General features: G+C 32.6%; 1 protein-coding gene across 1 annotated transcript; it reads right to left on the reverse strand.

The window, feature by feature from the left end:
- Positions 1–317: 317 nt before the first annotated feature.
- On the reverse strand, positions 318–20,847 carry LOC132940266 (tyrosine-protein phosphatase non-receptor type 9). Its single transcript, XM_061007758.1, has 11 exons — positions 20,457–20,847; positions 20,026–20,259; positions 19,841–19,930; positions 19,622–19,762; positions 6,049–6,183; positions 5,793–5,981; positions 5,587–5,689; positions 5,269–5,464; positions 4,651–5,044; positions 2,586–2,793; positions 318–1,756 (listed from the first exon to the last, which is right to left on the reverse strand). The coding sequence occupies exons 1-11, from the start codon at positions 20,490–20,492 to the stop codon at positions 1,530–1,532; spliced, it is 1,953 nt and encodes a 650-aa protein (XP_060863741.1). The 5' UTR covers positions 20,493–20,847; the 3' UTR covers positions 318–1,529.
- Positions 20,848–21,773: the final 926 nt, after the last annotated feature.

Consider the following 21,773-nt stretch of genomic DNA (forward strand, 5'->3'; position numbering starts at 1 on the left):
TGACAACATATCCAATTGTCTACAGAAAATGGATATATTATTATTATTAATGCTGTACATTTTAATTGTTTGTTTAATAAAATACTATTTACTTGTCAATTATCTTAATTTTGTACAAACGAGTATTCATTTTAATGTATTCCTGTTCAATATGATTTTGATTTGTTTTTAAAACCTTTTTCAGCTATTGTTCATAGCCCAGGTTGTATATTACCCTAATTGGACGATAAATTGAATCATGAGAACAACTTTTAAGCAAATTTACTATGAAATTCATAGTTAATGCCAAGGTGGGTGTATAACTAAACACAAAAAACTGCTTTTTGCAAATATTATTATAAGTTTATTACACGACCACAATGGTAACCAAATAGTTCATTCGACTTTATTAATAAATTATTACATATTATATAGTTTCGATTAGTTTAAATAATTGTAATTGATCAAACATGTACCAGTGTTTGTCCACGTAATTTTATTAATTCACATGCACGGTTTTAATTATATGTTACAAGAGTTACAACCAAAATTTTAAATAATATAATATAGATTGTAGTAAAAAAAAATTCATTTTGGGCATCACATTACGAAATACGAGTGGCACAATGATTCATTTTATTATTTTATCATACCTCATGTACTTTGTGATTGACAAAAATGATTATCACATTAAATATATATTATATATATATATAAATATATATATATATTACAACAGATTTAAGGTTTACATTTAAAAAAGTTAGATACATGGAATGGTCAGCAAAAAATTTGATAGTTTGTTCACAATAATATTGATATTATATAACAAAGCCGTTTGCACAACGTCACATGACATTCTGCACTAGGTTTTTTGTAAAATATGTGTAAATAATCGTTAAACAATATAATAATAATAGTATAATGTATGCAAAAATAAATTATAATATATTCTTTTTTAACGACAATAGTTGGTTAATATTATTATGTATCGGACAAAAGGCGTACGATCGAATGGCATTTTTGTTTACATAACAAAATAATAATATTAATATGTAATTGCGCCACGCGACGTTTTAGGTGGTCGAGGGTGGAGAACAAACGAACAATTTAAGCCGCTGCTTGTGAAATGGAAAAAAATAATATTTTGATTAAAAAATATGAACTTTTAGATCGATACAAATTGATAAGATCCGTTTCAGATTAATATATGACATTGTTAAACATATATAATATATATATATATATATATAATAGTATAATTACGAAACGAAAAAAAAAAAAATACAAAAGTATAATGTCAGAAAAACGATCGCGAACGGACCAGATACATATAATATTATATCATGTATATAATTTGGCGCGCTCATATTCCGCTTCTGATTATCTACGCGTGTTGTAACGTAGGTAGGCATGCACGCACATAATTTGTTGCGCGAGCATGCTTTTTTTTACACAAGACGTTTATATATTTATATATATAAATATTGAATTTCTATATAAGTATATTGATAAATGCTTTGCGCGATTCTCGTTGCTGTCGTCGTCGATCAGTCGGAATCTTCGAGGGGCTTCAGGTCGCTGAGGTCCGGCGGCGAGCACAGGAAGCCTCTGGCCGATGCGTATTCGATCAACGCCAAATGGCAGAACACGTACTGCTCGGGCGTTTGGATGGAATAGGCCCGCTGCGATCGGATCTTTTCCACCGCACCTTTGATGTCTACGGTGCTGGTCTCCTCCAGGCGGTTGATGCAAACGTCCAGGGTGCAGAACGTTCCTGCGGGACAAACGAGATGAAAGTTGAAAAATCGAGGCGTACAAGTAATAGATGAGTGCGCGTGTTGTATGGGTAAGTGTGCGGTAAGTATACTATGAAGTAATAGTCGACGCCGCCGTGCTATTGCGATCATGGCTGCATCCGAGTTCCATCTCAAATATAAAAGTTGAATTTAAAGATATACCCGTCCCGTCCCGGGTTTTTTTTAATAGATATACCAATTCCGTCCCATGTCAAATCGAATTTAACAATATCATATTATTTAGAAATAAAGATAATATGATTTCAGTTATCGCACCAAATAATCGAATTTAACAATATCATATTATTATGAAATTAAGATAATATTACTTCAGTAATTGAACCAAATACACTTTTCAGTCGTTATTTGTGCGTGTCCGTGCCATTTCATCTATATATATATATATATACAGTGAAAAAGGTAACATTTTATTCATTCAAAATGAATTTAAATTACAAATTTGTAAAAATCTATTTCTTTTGACTATAAATATTATGACAGGTTGATTTTGACTATTTAGTATTTACTGAATTTTATATTATTACGATTAAATTAAGAAAATGTACTAATATTAGATACCTATATTTTTGGTATGCATTTTATAACAACAATATTTATACAAATTACTACGACTAAATTATGACAAATATTAAAGACGAAATTAGTATATACCTTTTTTTTAACTAGGACGGAATTGGTATATACCTTTTTTAACAGGGACGGGATCGGTATAAAAAAAGCTTCTTTGGACGGAACTAAGATGCAGCCATTGCGACGCGAATTTATTGCCAATCAGTTTTCGCTCACCTGTTCGTCCGATGCCCGCTGAACAGTGGACGATTATCGGAGGCCCTCGCTGGTGTCCGGCCCATTTGTCACCAAGGTCTTGTAACATGGACGATTGACATTTCCGGACCTTACCGAGGAAATCCAACATGGCGACAGCGCTGTGTGGCACGCCGAAATCTGGCCAAGAGTTGAAACGGAAATGAGACACTTGCCTGACCTCGTTGGTCTAAGAAAAAAAACAAAAGAAAAAGTCAACGGATTTGGCTAAATTATATATTTTTTCGATGCGAATAATATTGTACTAAGGTCAAAAAAATACCTTCGATCTCGTATTATCACACTTTTATAAAATACCTTTTTACGATTTACGGAAATGTATCAATTATACCTGTACAGTCCTACACGGTACTCGTCTTATATACTATGATACCTACCTGGTGCTATTTCAAAAAAAAAGTATCGACGTATATTTGTTTTAATTTATGTCAGTAAATATAATATATTATAAATGAATGAGTAAACATTTAATATGATTTTCTTAAGGAACTGTAAATTCGGCATACTTCTATTTGACAAATTGCATTAAAAATAATTACAGTAAAAGACAGAAACCTCGGTTACACGTACAATTTATTTGGTCCCGATTCAAATACATAATGAATATCAATCCCATCAAGACGGAAAAATTGGACGTTCCTAAGCGAGGTTTTACTGTAATTATATTGTATATTATATTATATTGTGATAATATTGTCAATCTAAACCACTTTTCTTGTTTTCTTTTCCATATTTTATCAAATTGACTTCATACAAATATTTTTAAAACTTCTCTCTGTGATTTTAATTTATAAATTATAATAATTTAGTGAAATTCTTACAGAAAATATACCATAAATATACACATAAACGTCATGATAGAACACAAAGGTACTTATAATAAACCAGTACTTATAGCAAAATTTACATTTTCAATCACAGATTTGATCCATAAATATATTTTACAATTGATTTATCGCATGTACGTAATAACTAATAACTAATAAATAAGAGAAACACCTTGAGAAACATATTATCTGACAATCGCGGATAAAAGAGAGATAACGAAGTTATTTATAAAAACGTAAGAGCCATTTTTTAAGCTTTACCCAAGATATTTGATTGTATCCAATATTTTATAGTCAGATACCTATAATTATTTTATTGATTAAATTCGATTGTTTTGTATATAAATATTATTATGACAATACTCGTGCATTTGATATAATTGTTCCATATACGTAGTACGTACCTATCCAATGACCCGGCAGGGTCAAGCTAATTACAAAAAGAAAAGAGCGCCTTAATATTCACACATAGGCAATACAACACGCGAAAACTTGCCGGGTGTAATTACAGAAAGCACCACGATTCAAAAAAACAATTTCTTAAGAAAGCATACCAAATTTGTAGTTAAATAATGAAATATGAAAATACAATCAGCTAATTGAAAAATTCACGTAGATGTGCTGCTGTATTTTTCAAAATGATAAATTAAAAAGGTATAGCCATTTTAACTAGAAATTATTGCGTAAAATAACGGCTGTTAAAGTTGTGGTATCATTTTATAGCTAAGTATTTGAACTATAGATATTAATATATCATTTATATTAAAATAGTCTGCTAAATAATTGAACTTAGTTTGGCGACTTAAGTGAAATATTTTAGAATACAATATCATAATGAATACATAATAATATAGTCTCCTATAATTGAAATAGGTAGTGTATACTAATCAAATGTTTTAAAGTCACTAAGCTAAGTTTAATTAGACTATTTTAACATGAATTATATATTGATATAGTATATATATATATATATATATATAGTTCAATTCAAAGACTTAACTATAAAATTATATCACAAATTTTAGAGCTGTTTATTTTTACACGGAGATGGTGGAGTGTTTTTGTTGGGTATATTGTTCACAAAATCAACCTCAACCTTAAATTTAATAATTATTTCACTCTGGAATATAAACGGTCTCCCAGAGCGTCATCAGGAAGGATGGAATCCTAACTAAAACCTAACCTAACATCGTACTCACGTTAGTATTGGTCAATTCCAATCGAGTGACGGCGTAGTTGTCGAACTGACTGACAGACGTAGTAGACAACTTGTAGTTTTGGTACGTCTGGTCGTCGGACGTCTCGTCAGGTGGCCAATACTGTTCGCATTTGATCTTGCCACACTCAAACACCTTGGTGGTCATGACGATGACTAGCACTTGCTGTTCCCAGACCATGCGCCAGAAGTCGGCGCACGTATGCGGCAACGGGCCCTGCGTGGAGATGAACGCGTTCTTCTGTTTGTAACCATCTACGAAGTTGGCGTGTATGTAATCAGACATCGGGTCTTTGTCCGACTCCGCCAACATCACCCTGGTGTGATCGTAGCAAAGCACATCCGTGTACCGGTTCTTCAGCAGATTGGGACGGGCCCTGCAACAGAGTACGATAACAGGACGGAAGGTAAGATGGCGGTACGATGAATGTAGGTATAAATGGTATAATATGCGTCACACATAGAGGGCGTATATCCGGAGGGTGAAAACCGCCAAATAGATGGTGCTCCGGACCACGCCCCGGGTAAAATATATATAACATTTTACTCGTAACGCGGGTTCCGAAGGTACCACAAAAATATTGAAAAATATCCATCTTACTTGGCAACGGTGAATGTACCGTCGGAAGAACGGGTCTTTATCTCTTCATATTCCCTGATGAGACCAGCCCTCTTCTTTTTCAATACGTATTCGACAAATTGACTAATAGTTAAACTTTGACTAGAATCGCAACGCAAACTGTCGTCGTCCGAAAACCCGCTACTGACCGACGACGGAGGCATCGGAGAAATCTCTTCTGTGGGCGAGATGAAAAGATCAATAAACGTGAAACGAATTGGTAACATAACACGGGAAAGAGTATTAACAGTCTGCTTATGAAAATAATATAATATGTCATTTCGATATTGCTTAATCTACCTCTCGAATTTGTCGTGTTGCATGTCCACCCCGACAACAAGTTGTCATGAACGATGGCGCTTTCTTCGTTGACGACGTTGTTCTCTTTCAACAGATTGTTCGTCTGAAAAATGTATGATGAATTACAAAAAGTCATAGACGCAATGCAAACACAACCATCGGAAAATAGGTAGGTCAGATCAATACGTGTCTTAAAGTATACATACTTTGGTCTCTGGCCCGGTGTCCCTTTTCGCGCTGTTCGAATTGCATATGTGGTCGGACATAGCCGAACTTCCATATTTATCACTGTTCGTCATGTAGTTCAAGCAGTAGGACAACCATTTATCGTGTTCGACGTCAACCGTACCGCCCAAATGCCTTGGCAGCGATTCCCTGGGTATGTGTTGGATCAACTGTGGCAGACCGTGAAAAACAATAAATACCCACCGAGAGGTTTTTATATAATTAAGTCGCACGTACCTGGGGCAAGCTGATCGTAAACACACGATCCCTCAACTTTTCTCGCACGAACAGCCTGAGTATTTTAAACGGGGCTTTGAACCACAGCGGCGCTGTGACGATCAGAACTTTCTTCAGTTTGGCCGGATAACCACCCTGCGAATCAGACAAGCGCACACGTGAGTTAAAAAACAAAATAACCCTTAGACATGATATGAAATGTAATCGCCAACACCAGCATCTTAACATATTATGATATAATATTGGAATGCATTTTATTCACACATCACGTTTAAATGAAACGTCGGAAAATCATGTACATCATTATTATTATCATAATATAATAGCATTCCCAGAGTTATCGATCGATTTAATACGACAATGACGACGTTTAAAATGTATGACGTTAAATAATAATTAGGCTAATGTAAGAGTTATCATAAACCGAGAACATTAATCACCGCTCGATAGCCGTACATATTATATTCGGCTCGATAATAAAACTGCAGCTCCCGGGGAGTCGTATAGTCGTGAGATTTTAAATCTTACAGTTCGGTAGATATTCTTCTTCGGCTCGACTCGTGCGAGACGTTATGTGTGTTAAGAAAACCCGACGAGTTATCGTATTATATAAATAGGTCGGGGCGCGATCAAAGTAGGTCGTCGTGCGCAACTTAAAACGTATTATTCGAAAACCAACTATATGTACATATAATATAACATGTAAAAAACTAGAAAACTAGAAAATATCGCGGGTTGTCTCTAATCAAACGGACGTTGTATTAATTATTCAAGACGAGGCGAGAAAAAACCGTCCGCGGCGCATCGTAGAGAGAAAATATTATAATATAGTGACAGTAATTTACAACGTGGCGGTGAAAAAAATAAAAGGTCGCAGGCTCTAAATTTAAACAACGGTACCACAGCAGCGTTTAATATAGAGCGGCACTTGACTGAGCTGTAACGGATTACTTTATACCGAGCGAGCTTCGACGGACGTGCGCCAATTATAATATCTGCTTAATTCACGTTCCGGTCAGGATTCGGACGTTCCCGTGGAACCCAATTAGGGTGGGGGGGGGGGGGAGGAGAAGCAAAGAGGCTTTGAATTCGAAAACGGTGCCCCCGACCCGAAACCGTTTAAATCCCGTGTTTGGTCGGTCACATGATTACTATTATAGTCAAAAACGTACACTCGTTCGTTTTTAATCGCTTATCGGTCGTTATCGATTTGATAGGGACTTTGAATGTAATTTAAAACGCGACTCGTGTTTTTGTCATTAGGTTTTTTTTTTACATACATATCGGACGACGATTTTTAATTGTGACGTCTATGGGGGGGGGGGGGGGGATAACGCAATTATTAATCTCAAGCAATCAAAAATACATTAGGCAATCATGATAATCGTAAGCATATAGTAATATTATTACATTATATACGATATAACTTATAATAAATGATTGGCTACAGTGAGTCATGGTGAAATAAATGTCAATATACATGTATACGCACTCGATTATTGTTATTAAGAATTATGTATATTATAATATATTTTTTAAAGCGATTAAAATTTAAAACTGTACGATAATAATATATTATTATTATTGTGTGTATGGTTATTAAACAAGAGTGTCAATAATGATTAACGTTTATACAATATGTACGAAGTGCGATAAACAGAGTTAAGTGGTTCCAGTCTTCGGTGTAACCAATACAATATACTTCGAGCGGTTTATCACGATATATTTCAAATATGACGTGTCATACATATAATGTATATTAAATACACACCAAAAATGTTCAGATGATAAATCTTTAGGGTACATTTATTTCGAACGTAAACATTTTTACATACACTTGTAGGGTTTTTGAGAATATCATCTGTTTATCGTTCGTTGTAAGTATATTAATACGAACGTCTATATTATAATGGAAGGTTTTTTTTTTTTATTTTATCGAGATTTTAACTCGAAGTTATAAATGTTAGTTATAAGAAACTCAAACCAAAAAAAAAATTGAAAATAATAAACTCGCTTCCCACACAGCGTAGTAGGTAGTATGCATGATGGGTGCCCGTCCTATAGTCAGATTTCATACACATACACATATATATAGTTCAAGGTCACGGCACACACACGTTTTAGATCAATAGTCGAGATGCCAATTTATTACGGAAAATTACTGTAAATAATAAATGGGTGCATCATCGTTTCAACAGCGTTTATATGAAAATGTATGGCGCTATGTACGCATTTGTTATAACATAAATTGTACATTTTGTATCATATATGTGTATTGCATGTTATAGTGTAGGTATACACAAATGGATAAATAAGACAAATAACGTTTAAAAAAAATTACTGTAAAATAAACTGTTTGCTGTCTTTTACGCAACATTCATTCTTCATTATTTAGAATTTTAACTTTTAGTGCATAACACTGCAGTATACATTTTATATAGTGGCAACTCCCGTCGTTTTAATGTTATATTTTGAACATGCAACTCGCGAAACTATTACGTTCAAAACATCAGTATTTTAACAATTTTTTTTTTTAATGTGACGTGATGAAAAATATTTTTTTTAATAAACGCTGAAAAATAAATTGAAAATGCAAATTTTATTACTAAATCGACCCGAAAAAAAATGCGCAGTGAAAAATAATATTATAACTTTTAAAATGCGAACAAAACAGCGAACAGAAACGAATCGCTAAACATTTTAAAGTTCGACAAAAAAGACTATATACCATTATCTCCTCGAATTGGCCACGAGTATAGGATTTCATGATTTACATATTAGTAATTAAATTAACTTTATGATTCGTCTGCTACGACGATTAAATAAAAAGAGACATTACTCATTAGTAATATATTACAATAGATAATGATTATCGGAATGTCGAATGTGATGCACTATTGATAGTCGATAGTCGATTATTATAATATGTATAGTGTATACGAACAGCAGTAAACTAAAATGGCGTAAAAACTTTCAAAACGCATTATGTATACGCATACAAAGCGTTTACATTTTTATAGCCATATATTATATTATATTATATCAATCGTAGCTCTGCACAGTGCACACATTACAGGCGTACAGCGAATAAAAAAAACATTGTATTATTATAAAAGCGAGTAATTCTGCAGTTTTCAATGATAAATATTAAATGTACCTATGTGGATAATAATATAGCAGCAGGATCGGTCCTCCGCGAACAAAATTATGATATGACTGCGGCGATTCCGCGCATCCGAGTAAAAATATCGATATGAAAACGATCTCGATGCGTAATCAATGTACAGTGTACGTACATCTGTGACATATTATTCAAAATGTAATTTCGATGTAAAACTGTCAGATGTTCTCGATACATGCCCGGTAGAGTAGTCCTAACGAGAAAACAGTGTACCAAATTCCTATATATAGGTACGATCATTTTTAACGCATTTTACCGATAAACTCGTACGCCGCAATCGGGATCAAATAAATCGTGTCGAGTTTTACAAAACCAAATACTACCATAATAATATGCAATGTGATATTATTAAAACAGAACTAAAACGCCTCTCGCAACGGTAAAATATAGGTATAACAGCGAGTTAGGTGTATATAATGTATACTACGCAGTGTTATAGTTCTACTACTATATAGGTGTATATTATACGTCGGGGGACACGGGAAGTCAAAAATCATGTATATAACGTACGCTATACATATTATACATGAAATGGTGCGGTGTAGGTATTTATTTATACAATGTGCGCTAAGTAAGAGACATATGGATACAATCAGTGCACGGGTCAATAGTAATAACAAACTTGGTGAAGTACGCGCAGTATGCGTCGGTCGCGGTGCGTATTTTTGGATCCCGTAAATCATCTAGATTTTATCTTGAATAAATTCGTGAAGAAACGAGAAAATTTCTCTAAACGTATATATACAACAATACTTAATAACTGCAATAAATATATTTAAATTCGACTAAGTGAAAAAAAAAAACTTTATGGTCAATAATATATGCTAACGATCGTATGTTAACGATTTTTCAGCTCTATATACCCTCCTCTTACCGTAATAAAATATTATATAACATAACAATATACGACGTATATATTATCTAATAACTATAATACAACGAATTAGTGTCTATAGTTATAAAAGGGTGTACAACAGAAAGAACTGTCTAACGTAATAAATCATGTGGGTAGGAGGTTTTACAATAAATGTTGTTCTAATCAATATTTTTAAACATTGTTTTATTTTTTTTTTAATACTATTAGGTATATGTTGATCAACGGTCATAATAAGTTAGTTCATTACATTTGTCCGTACATTTTGTTATAACTCGGTCGGTGATATATATATATACACGAGATAACGAAAATGGACCGGGTGTCGTTTGATTAGGATGGGATACACGGGATTTACTTTAAAAAATGTTCTCAACGACCCGGACGGAATACACATTAACCCGCGAGAGCGGTTTGAACGAGTAACACAAATGAATAGTACTATAGTAGGATAATATGATGTATATGACATATAATATATATGATATGTAGCATATGATATGGGTAATAAAGGTTTTCGTTATTGTCGACAAATATTAGCCACGCGGAAAGAGAACAATGCGGACAGAATATTATATACTTCGCGTTCCATTTCAAAATAGGCCTGGTGAAAATATGTTCGAATCATCGGTCTCCTTTCAGATTTAAAAATACTTGCACGCCAGGACTGAAAACCACAAACGACATATCTACAACGATTGATTGGGAATTTTACGAACGACGTCGAAGACGGGTTGTCGATGGTTCGAAATGTAAAACTGATATCTAGTGTAAGATATACGGACGAAAATTCGAAAAAAAAAAAACGAAAATTATAACATTTTCTTTTCTCCCGAACGACCTTTGGCGTAAACAACAAAAACGTATATGTATCCGCGAAACGGTATTGTGATACTATTATAGTTTCGTCTTGTGATTAGACTGTATATATTACACGCCATTTCGTTGTTTCCACGACGAATCGTATCACCTATACATGTATACCAGATCGTCCAAGGTTGTGTTTAAATCCCGCGAGCGCGTGATTCGGTCCGAGAGACGAAAAACGAATTTTCTCTTCGACGGAACAGTCGTCATATCGTGTGAATAGCTATATGTATACCTTATACCTTACCGGGTATATAGGTACTCTAAATCATAGCTCGCACAAACAAAAAAATACACACACACGCAAGTAATAATAGTAAAATCACGATATGTAACGGTCGGTGATCATCGGCTCAAGGCTAAACGGGGAAAACGGCATCACGAGCGAGCCGAGCCAAAAACAAAAACGAATAAATACGCAGGAGAAACACGACGAAAATTCTCTGGGCCACGTGATATGTGCACGCGGAGATTTACAACGAAAATTTCGATAAAATTCATTAGACATAAATCACAATAATAATGATATATTAAACAATATTATCAAGTATACAGTATATCCAAAACCCATATCGTACCGGATCGATATCGTCCGCCGCCGCTGTCGCTGTCCGGGACACGGAATGATAATATCACACACACGCACACACACACACACACCGTTACACGCGCGCACTATAACAACACTGGTGTCGTCCCCGTCGCTTTTGTCCGGACGCGTAAACGAATATATTAATATTGTTAAAAGATTTACAATTATTATTGTGTTAAAATTCGAATCAAACAACCTATTTTTACCGTCTGTGGTGCGTTCGTTGTATTACAAATTATATTATATTCCGGCGAGATTTGTTCGGACACCGCCGCAACGCGTCACGGTCCGCCGGCGTGGACCGGGGGACTCGACCGAAACGGTGGACTCGGAGCGCGCGCCGTGTGGATTCGCGGCGGCACTGCTGCTGGCTGCCTACTGCGAGCGCGGCGCGACGGCAAAAACGATGACGGCGGACGAAGCGCGACACCCGCGAGCGAAGAACGCGCACCCGTCAGAACGACGCGGAAAAACAGACTGAGCCCCCTCGGCGTGTGCACCGCGCACGAGAGCGGCGAGCAGTCGATACACGCGCGCGGGCGACCGGCGCTGGCGGTGACGGCGGTGGTGGTGGCGGTGCCCGCGCCGGTGAAAATGCGAACACCCCCCTCGCCGCCGACCGGGTACCCGTCCCTCGCCGCACCTCCTCCGCCGGGATCACGTCTCGGCCCGTTCCCGTTACGCTATACGCGCCGGGACTCTCGTTGAATGGAAAAATGTTCCCATTGACGCCGTCGACGACGACGACGACGCCGTCGCCGTTCGCGATTCGACTCCCTCCTCCCCTCCCCCGTCAACGCCACCGGAGCCGATTCATCGTCGCTCGCTCTCGCACGCTGTCCAGTGACTCCCGAACGCGCGTTTTTCGTATGCACGCGCACAATATATAATATTACAATAAATAATGATTTTAATATTATTATGTTTGAGTAACGCCGACACGATTCTTCGACAGTTCGATGTAATGTCAATTTTTTACAATTTCGTCCGCCGCAAATCACGCGTACAAGACGTAACCGTTTTCGATACGCGGAATGAAACGACGGAATAAATCCGTCGTATCGCACTCTCCTCGTCGACGTACCTACATAATATTATACAGCAGGCCTACGCACACGAGGTAAAAAAAACACAAGACTGCCGCGTGACGACATTGTATATTTTGATAAACACACTAATGTCATTAATGTTTTATGTAATAATAAGTGTAGGTTTACAATAATATCGGTGTGATCTGCGCTCGACTGCTGCTGTGCAGCAGCGATCAATACGATACCTGACTACTGTAAATATTATATTATTTACCTACCGCGGCTGTGAACCATAGAATTTTAAACGTGATATCATATTATAATATAAAATTTATGAAGACGTTCTATTGACGCAATATTATTTTAACGTATTATTCGCGGAGACTGGGCTAATGGCTGTAATTGAAATCACGGGCGGCTGCCACGCGCGATAGGCGTCGTACCGGTAAAACGTGAGGTATCATTTATTTACCGTATGTACCTACGCGCCGCCGCCGTCGGTTTTTATTAAATTGCACTCTTTTCAAAACGACACACGGCTGCAGCTTTAAAGATGTATTTTCTGTTTTGTCGATTGAATCGAGATAAAAATCACGATGACCTCATAGCAGGGATACAATTATTATTTGTAATTATTATTATCATTAACATTTGCACAAATTTAATGATGATAGTTTTACATCGTTATATATAGAATGATAATGTTCAAATTATGAAACCCTTTGGATTAATTGTCTTGTTGGCATTATTTAAAAAAAAAAACTTCGAATTTAATTAATTAGCTTATACAAATTGATGGCTAATTAAAAATTCTAATTAGCTATATTGTAACAAATTCTGCAGAAAGAGACATTAAGCTATACATTAATACAGATCAGTACATTGTACTTGAAAATGCTAATCAATGATTATACTTGGACATACATGAATATAAAAGTAAAAAACAAATTAATTACTGTTTCGTGCTACTATAATGATTAGTTTTTTTGAACTTCTATAATTTAATACCTTTCATAATTTATAACTAAACTCTGAGGGAAGACTTTTTCATTTGTTTATTTCAGTGATATTTTGCATTATTATTTTATTAGGTATAAAAAATATTTAAAATTATAGGTGATGCTTTTCAGCTCTATGCCTAAGCAGATAACTAGTTACACGGATGACGACGTTAATTCTTAGACTATATACCTAGTTAAATATTTTTTAAATGATTACAAAATGTGTTACTTTGAATAAAATCATAAACCAAAACCATACAATATAAAAAAATGTACCTATTACATATAGGTACATATATAAATAAAACATGGTAGTAATGAAGTATACACTAAATAATATAGGTGTGTTTTACAAAGCTAATCTCTTGAATCAACAATATGAATAAATCAACAAACTATTGTATTTACGAACTACTTTGTTAAGATTTTCTCAAAATGTCAATAAATATAAATTTAGCACAGTCATTTTAGCATAATTCAGTTGTAGGTCTTTATTTTGTTTGGATCGGGTCTCGTCGGAAACATGACTAATCAGGATAATTCTTTCCTGCCTGTTACGATTCGTTCCATTTAGTGATCTTCATTTAACGGATTTCCTTTTTTTTAACATCCGGCCACAAATTGTTGTTTTGTTAAAAAAAATTTAATTAGTAATTCAAAAAAAAATATATACACGCCAAATGGAGAAAAAAAAACCAATAGCAATATCTACTACTAATGAAATAGGAAATGGCGATTGACAGTTAGAAAATGAAATAAAATCACGACGAACAGTATATTATTATTGTATTGTTGCGTAAAATTATATACGACCACGAATCTATTATTGGGACTTTAAGATACTAGTTCTGGGCAAAACAAGTTAATATTGGTAATTTTCGATTTTGTGCACGTATGCCATTATTATACGTGTCCAAACTATTGTGCAGTTGGCTAACAGTCTCGTGAAGAAATTATATCACGTGTCAGGAAGTACTTCCTCTCTTTTATGCCGACTTCATCGCCACCCTAAATACCTACACAGTCCACACGGTGCGTATGGAATGTCAGGTTACAAAATTACTAATAGGACTACCATCATATTACATTATATAATGTTGTACGCGTTAGCGTGTTCCTTAATTCAAAAAAATAAATAATATCTATTAAATCCCATACTGGTTATTGTTTACAGATATCACGATTTCAAGATATTCATCTAGACAATTTCATAAAGTAACTAATATATTGTGCACAAGGTATTAAGTACGTAAGTAAGATCATTGAAAACAAAATCATAAAACAAATAATATATTTTTTGAATAGTTTTAAATGTATAAATAAATGATAACAAACTAAATTAAACGAACATGGTATTATATTTGGTATACTATTATGATGGACTCGTTGTTATTCATTAATTAATTTAAACAAAAAAAATCTGATCTTTTAAAATATATAATAAATATAAATATGTTATATAACATTCGTTGGTTCAAAATTATGATAAATTGTTATTTTCTAAGTGTTTTAATTTTTACTAAAATAATTACAAACAACGGATTTGTTGGGTAAAAACTATCTTAGAACGGTCGTTTACAAAGTGCACGAAAGCAAAAAGGTTTTTACCAAGGTTTAGTGGGGTTGTGGCTAAATACAGCTGAGCCGGACCCTACACTATCATCGCCCTAACTGGAAGGAAACAAAGGGGGCTTCCCCTGCTACACTGGAGTACGCGCATGTGTTCTCACACGAGCTCTGTATACTCTTAGCATTATCGATCGTACAAATTCTGCTCGTTTTGGTTCCTTTCATTCATCCGCTCTCAGATTGTTTTTACAGTTTAATCTAATAAAAATTACGATAGCTTAAGTAATTACACGACCAGTCCTCAACTGTGTAAAAACAAATACCCCGATCCGTTAAAACATAAATCATCTAATCAACGTTTAACAACAAAATATAACGTTATTATCCGTGTATACTATAGGCACTGTTTATCCAACTAAATTATTTTGATTTATGAGTTTTCATTAAAATAAATATTCACGACCTATACTTATAATAGCAAACTAGGTAAATTGAATCCACTTCTGAAATATGAAATTATTTTATTTGAAATCGGATTATTTAAAACTATTATAATATTAGGTATACGATCACAATAATAAATATTTTTTATTTTTTGTGTAACTTTAAATGCAAAAATTATTTTTATTTTTTATTTAGGATCATGTTGATTAAAAAACTGAGACTACCGATTAATGAGGCAGACTTTCCTAAATAGTTTAAATTTAAATTATTAATTTTCATTATAATATATATTTTATAAAATTATTAATTACTATTCGAAAAATAAATAAAATATAAACGTGCTATAATTTGATTGAAAATTCGAAAATTATGTATGTGGCTATTGGAAAGCATTTTTTTTTTAAATAACTTATTTTAAGAAAATATATTCTGAAATAAAAGTATAGCAAACAAATTAATGTGCTAATACAGAAATAATTTAAAAAAATATAAAATTTTAAAAGAAATATTAATCAAAAATAAAGTTATTGATTGAAAAATACAATGCATGTGTTATGCTGTATTGACAAAATAAATTACACAAGATAACTATTCAAACAATATACTACACTGTTCAGTTAAAATTATTTTTCCAAAAACATTTAAATATTAAATTTCAATATTCTTAAGTTTCAAAACTCCATAAGATAATTATAAATATATAACTAGTCTTGCTACTGCTTAAAACATCATGAATAATATTTTTAATTTTTATAAATATTTATTTACTTTTTGTATAAGTACATACAACTTTAGAAGAAGGACTCCTCGAAGAAAAAGAATATTTAAAACCAGAGTCTGGTATAGATATTAAATATTCAGATCAAAATAAGTCCCTTGCATGACAAAGGTTTCAATAATGTTTTAAGTATTAATATACATTAAAAATCAATATGCAGACCTATTAACTACAGATTCACACTTAATTTTAAAAATTAGTTTTGAAACCCGCAAAAAAAATTCTTGAAAAATCATAGAATATAATTAAAAGATTAAAAAATATAAATACGTCTAAACCGGTAGTACGTAGTATAGATATCTAACAGTTTTATTGGTAAGTATTTTCATATATATACTGAATATAAATTGTATAAGTCAATTTTAATTTAAACTTGGAAAACTGATCATTGAAATATTATTCATAAAATACAGATAAGAAAATAAATCTCTGAGTTCTAGTTTTTAAGAATAGTATTTTGATTAACAAAAGAAATAATAATTAAATTAATTATTGAAGATAACATTATTGAGTAAACTATCAGAATCAATCTATGATTCACTAAACTCAAATTACTAGGCTATTATCTATACTATCAAAAACAAATACATTTTTTAATATTAAACATTTTTAAAATTTGGTTTTGTTAATAAATTGACTAAAATCTTTTTATATCAATAAAAATAATGTAAACATGTGAAAATAAATAAAAATTAATAATTAAACAATTGAATTATAAACATTTATAAAAAATTATTAATTATTAATATTAAACACTTATTCTTTTTTGATATTTAAATAGTTTAAACCAAGTTTAAACTAACTTATAATTAAGATTTCAAAATTACAATTGCTAACCATTTTTTCTCAAATTATACTTGAATACTTGACGGTTTAAAAACTATATCTTTATTGTAAATAGAATATAGTACCTACCTCTTTACAATTAGCGACAGACTAGTGTACCGTATGTAAAGATATTTTTTTATTAAATATATTTTGGAATTTAATTAAGAAACAACAATTTATTATTGGTGATAATCTAATTTATAGTTAAATAATGGTAAATAATGTTGATATTGATATTACAAAATTAATAAAATAAAATTTAAGCTTGGTCAAACAATAATTACAATTCAATATACATTAAAATATATGTATTTTAAATATTTATAATGAGATAGGTGGGTACTTATTTGTTTTTTCAAATATCAACTGTTGCCAAAGTATTTAAGTCTCAAACAATTTAATACATGTCTGTACTAAAATAGCATTAGCCATTCTTACTAACAAAGAATCCTTGAAACTCCTAAATATTAATAAGTAAACCAAACAAGTCATAGAATATTGGCTACACAAAAATATGTTTTAGTTCCTTAGGGATTAGTACTTAGTTACATTTAATTAAAATATTAAGTATTTTGTATAAGAAAGCGATTCAGAAATGTGATATTCACTCATCAAAATGTTTGGTACTCGTACAATATGCTATCTACCATAACATAAATGTATCTACCATCATTTTATATTGTTTTAATATGCTATCTTTAAATCAATTCATATATTTGTAAAATTATGCTAGGACCATTTTTTTACAATTTAGCTACTGCTACATTTTAACATAAATTGTACCAGTTGGCTTAAGTTGGTTTTAATATTTTTGTAAACATCTCAGCTTGCGTTATATTTGAAATATTCAATATCAGACAAATTCTACAGTATCCCACACATTCTTTAATCCACTATGTATACTACTAAACTTCCTATTTGTAACCTTAAATGTGAAAAAAAAATAAATATTGTATTAAATGTTAGGCACTCATTTAAGTAGGTACTAGACAAATAAAAAATAAATTATTTTCAAAATATTTCCTTCTGAATCTTGTTTTCTACAAATTTTAAGAACTATTTTCTATTATTTTAATTCACTAGCACCATAAATTGTTCGGTTCTTAATTTTAGTACAAGCTTGTTCATTAGGTACCTAAATTACATGTTTATTAAAAGAACATACACACATCACTTCACTTTGAATAATATTGATATATATATATACAAATAATTCAGAGTAAAAATATACATATAAATAATAATTCAGAAATAATAATAAAAATAGCCACAGTTAAACTATGTATCATCCCACAACTCACAAACACAGACTGACAGACTAATTTTATTTTTGTTGTAAAAATCTTACACTTAATGACAAAATAATAAACTATATACAAGTATAATACAATTTGGTATATGAATAGATATCGGTAGATACCGTTATTGTTGTAGATAGCGTACAAAACCACCAAACATACAGTAGTTAGCATATTGTACAAATATCAAATTTTCCTATTATTCATAAACAAATCAATCAGTTTTAGAATTCAAAATTAAACCATAAAGCATCAAATATTATTATTTAGTACCCAATTTTAACAGTATTATTGTTAGAGACGTAATGCTCAACACGTCAAACTAATGCTGTTCAATAAAAAAAAATGTTTAAATTAAATTAAATTTATTAAACTCAATTGTTTATAATGCAATTATGTTTATATTGCATACAATAATTATGCGTATAATTGAATACATTTATAATATGTTTTCCATTTAGTTTGAAATAAAAATATAATTTTTGATAAATTCAACACATTAATTTAACATTATAAATATTTTACTTTATATTATGTAAATAATACACTATGATTATGCAAAAAAGTATTATATTATTTTAAAGCTTCTTTCCAATAATATTATTATTTGTAAATAAATAAAAAATGTAATTAATTTTTATTACAGAATACAAAATATATTTTTTGTTTTTATAAGCAAATATGAACATGTCTTTTAAGATTTGATTTTTAAATAATTATAAAAAAAAAAGGTATAAGGGACATTCTTTATTTATAGCTTTTAGTATAGTTTTAACTATCAACAGTAATTTTAATAGGTTGAACACTAAGTAAAAACATATATAGGTAAAAAACGATTAATTAAAAATATTATTTTTAATAATCATGATTTTTTAATACTGTATTAAGAGTGAAATTGATCTTCAATAAAATATCTGCAGCAAGTGTAAAAATGTTTGTACATAATATTATAAACTATATGAAGCAACAAGTACTTGTGTTGGACTTGAGATATCATGGGGATTCATATCCATAAATGTATACTTCAATTATTACAATTAGTTAGGTATATAATTTAATGTTGTGAATCAGATTTATTAATTTGATATAAATAATATTCAACAAACTTACTTTGAGTAAGGTTAAGATTTTTTGACTCAAATCATAATCAAAATTTGAATACTTGGAATCAGACATGTCGTAAATGAATACCAACCCACATTTTTGAGTCTTAACATTTTCAAGAGCTATATCCAGTTGGTATACAATACCCTATTTTAAAAAATAATAACATTATGTTAAATTTATAATTATATTACAAGACATAGATATTGTGAATGTTGTGTGTACCTGCAAAGTAGTTTGATGAGAAGAAAATTGTGGCACATGATAACGTGCTGTAAAAACAGCTATAGCAGCACCTGTTGAATCTCTTGTTGGCTATAAAAAGTAAACAAATAAGTTTAATTTCATTGAACATGCAAATTTAGTATGCGAGTACGTAGAGATCTTTAAATTGAACAATTTATCATTACCAAAATTGTAAATTTCTGAGTTTTAATTTCACTTTTTAATGGTTCAACAGCACAATTAAACCCGAACAGACCCTCGCGCAGTCTGGTTTCTTCATGCTGCTCATGTAACAGAACAGCTTTGGCGACATCAAATTTCCTTGCCACCAAAAATTTGAAAGCAGACGACCTGGCTATTGGCGGTTTGTTTTGTGATTTATGCATATGATTGATCGTATGGATGAATTCGTCTACGGCCTACGAAACCAACCAAAAAAACGTATGTCATTACTCGTTAGTCATTAGACATACACTTAACCTGGACACTGGATGAAGAAACCGTGCACACCTTAGTAATACAGTGTCGTCGGGCAAAACTATTTTGACAACCGTCCGACAATATTACTTATTAATTATTACAGCAGTACAAGTCCGCCTCAAACCGACCCACTCACCCGTTCTTGTTCCAGCGAAAGATCTCCGATTTCCATTTCAAACGTATTGCGATCATCAACTGCGGAATTATTATTATTCTTGTTGGACACCCGAGCAGTACATTCACACCGACCTGCCGGATCTGTTTGGTTCAGGCCAAGCGCTATCAAACCACCACTAAGATGGGGACAACGATGAGCCGTAGTTTGTATGGCACATATTGGGTTGTTATTGTGATTTTGATTATCACACGGCGAACAGAACACGATATCGATAACGCGTCAACGAAATTAGATAGAATAACAATAATTGTAAAATATTAAAATAATAATATCGTTGGGTCTTATGTTGTTTAATATTGTTTTGCCCGACGTTTGTTGAATGTTTTGTTAACCTTTTTATTTTTTTTTTTATCAATTTTACGTATACAGTACGCTACCTGGTGGAGTCGGGCCACAACTACCAACGACGATAACACGACCGCTGCTGCTAGTGTTGACGAATTACGGAGACGCAACCAGTGGTCAGTGGCGGCGGCGTCCTTCGAATACGTTTCGAATACATTTGAAAGGCCATCGGCGAACCCACGCGGCCACGCATAATCGTATTTATTGCCCCCCCCCCCCCCCACTCTCACCGTAAATAAATGCCTTTAGAGTCGAATGGACATTTTTTTTTCTTCAAAAATATAAAATTTTCATCCTGCAATCGCGGTATGGGTACGCCGCTCCGTAAATAATATATAGGTAGGTACGTATTATATTTTTTTAATCACTTCCTATCCCCTCCAGGCTCCAGGTATAACTCCAAAATTCTAGGTACGTCCATGTGTAAGTGCATAATGACGAATGGAAAAAAAAAAACAGTAATTTCGTCATCGGGCGCACAGACGCACGGTTATAATATGTATGTAGGCCAAATTAAATATAGGTATACGGATACGTATCAAAAATACCAATTTCAGACATCACCAATGATGACGGAATGACGACTTGAAATGACTAAATACCTAGGTATGCAGTATGCACTATGCAGAATACTCCGCGGTGTTGAATCCATAGGTATCGTACAAGTGGGGCGAATGCAACCCTAGACAAATACTGAAATATTGTTAAATACCCACAGGCCACAGTACTACAGCATACTATACAGCCTATCAATTAATGTAAAGTATATACTCGTTAGTCGTAACGACTTTATTAGGAGGTATCTTTTATTATTATTATTATCAATGACACCGTGCACACATTTTACATCGGAACACTCAAAACTTATCTAATCGTGATCAACAAAATATCATTCATTTTTATACCTGCAATGTTACACGCACACCAGCG

This window comes from Metopolophium dirhodum, chromosome 3 (genome assembly GCF_019925205.1).
Source record: "Metopolophium dirhodum isolate CAU chromosome 3, ASM1992520v1, whole genome shotgun sequence".
Taxonomy (NCBI): Eukaryota; Metazoa; Arthropoda; class Insecta; order Hemiptera; family Aphididae; genus Metopolophium; species Metopolophium dirhodum.

Bases quoted from the DNA above. Each gene is read 5' to 3' on its own strand.
- LOC132940266 (XM_061007758.1), bottom strand. From the start codon at position 20,492: ATGGAAATCGGAGATCTTTCGCTGGAACAAGAACGG. The intron at 19,931-20,025 runs GTAATGATAAAT...TACTTTTTATAG, and splicing joins CTCAGAAATTTACAATTTTG to CCAACAAGAGATTCAACAGG. The intron at 5,690-5,792 runs GTATGTATACTT...TACATTTTTCAG, and splicing joins ACACCGGGCCAGAGACCAAA to ACGAACAATCTGTTGAAAGA.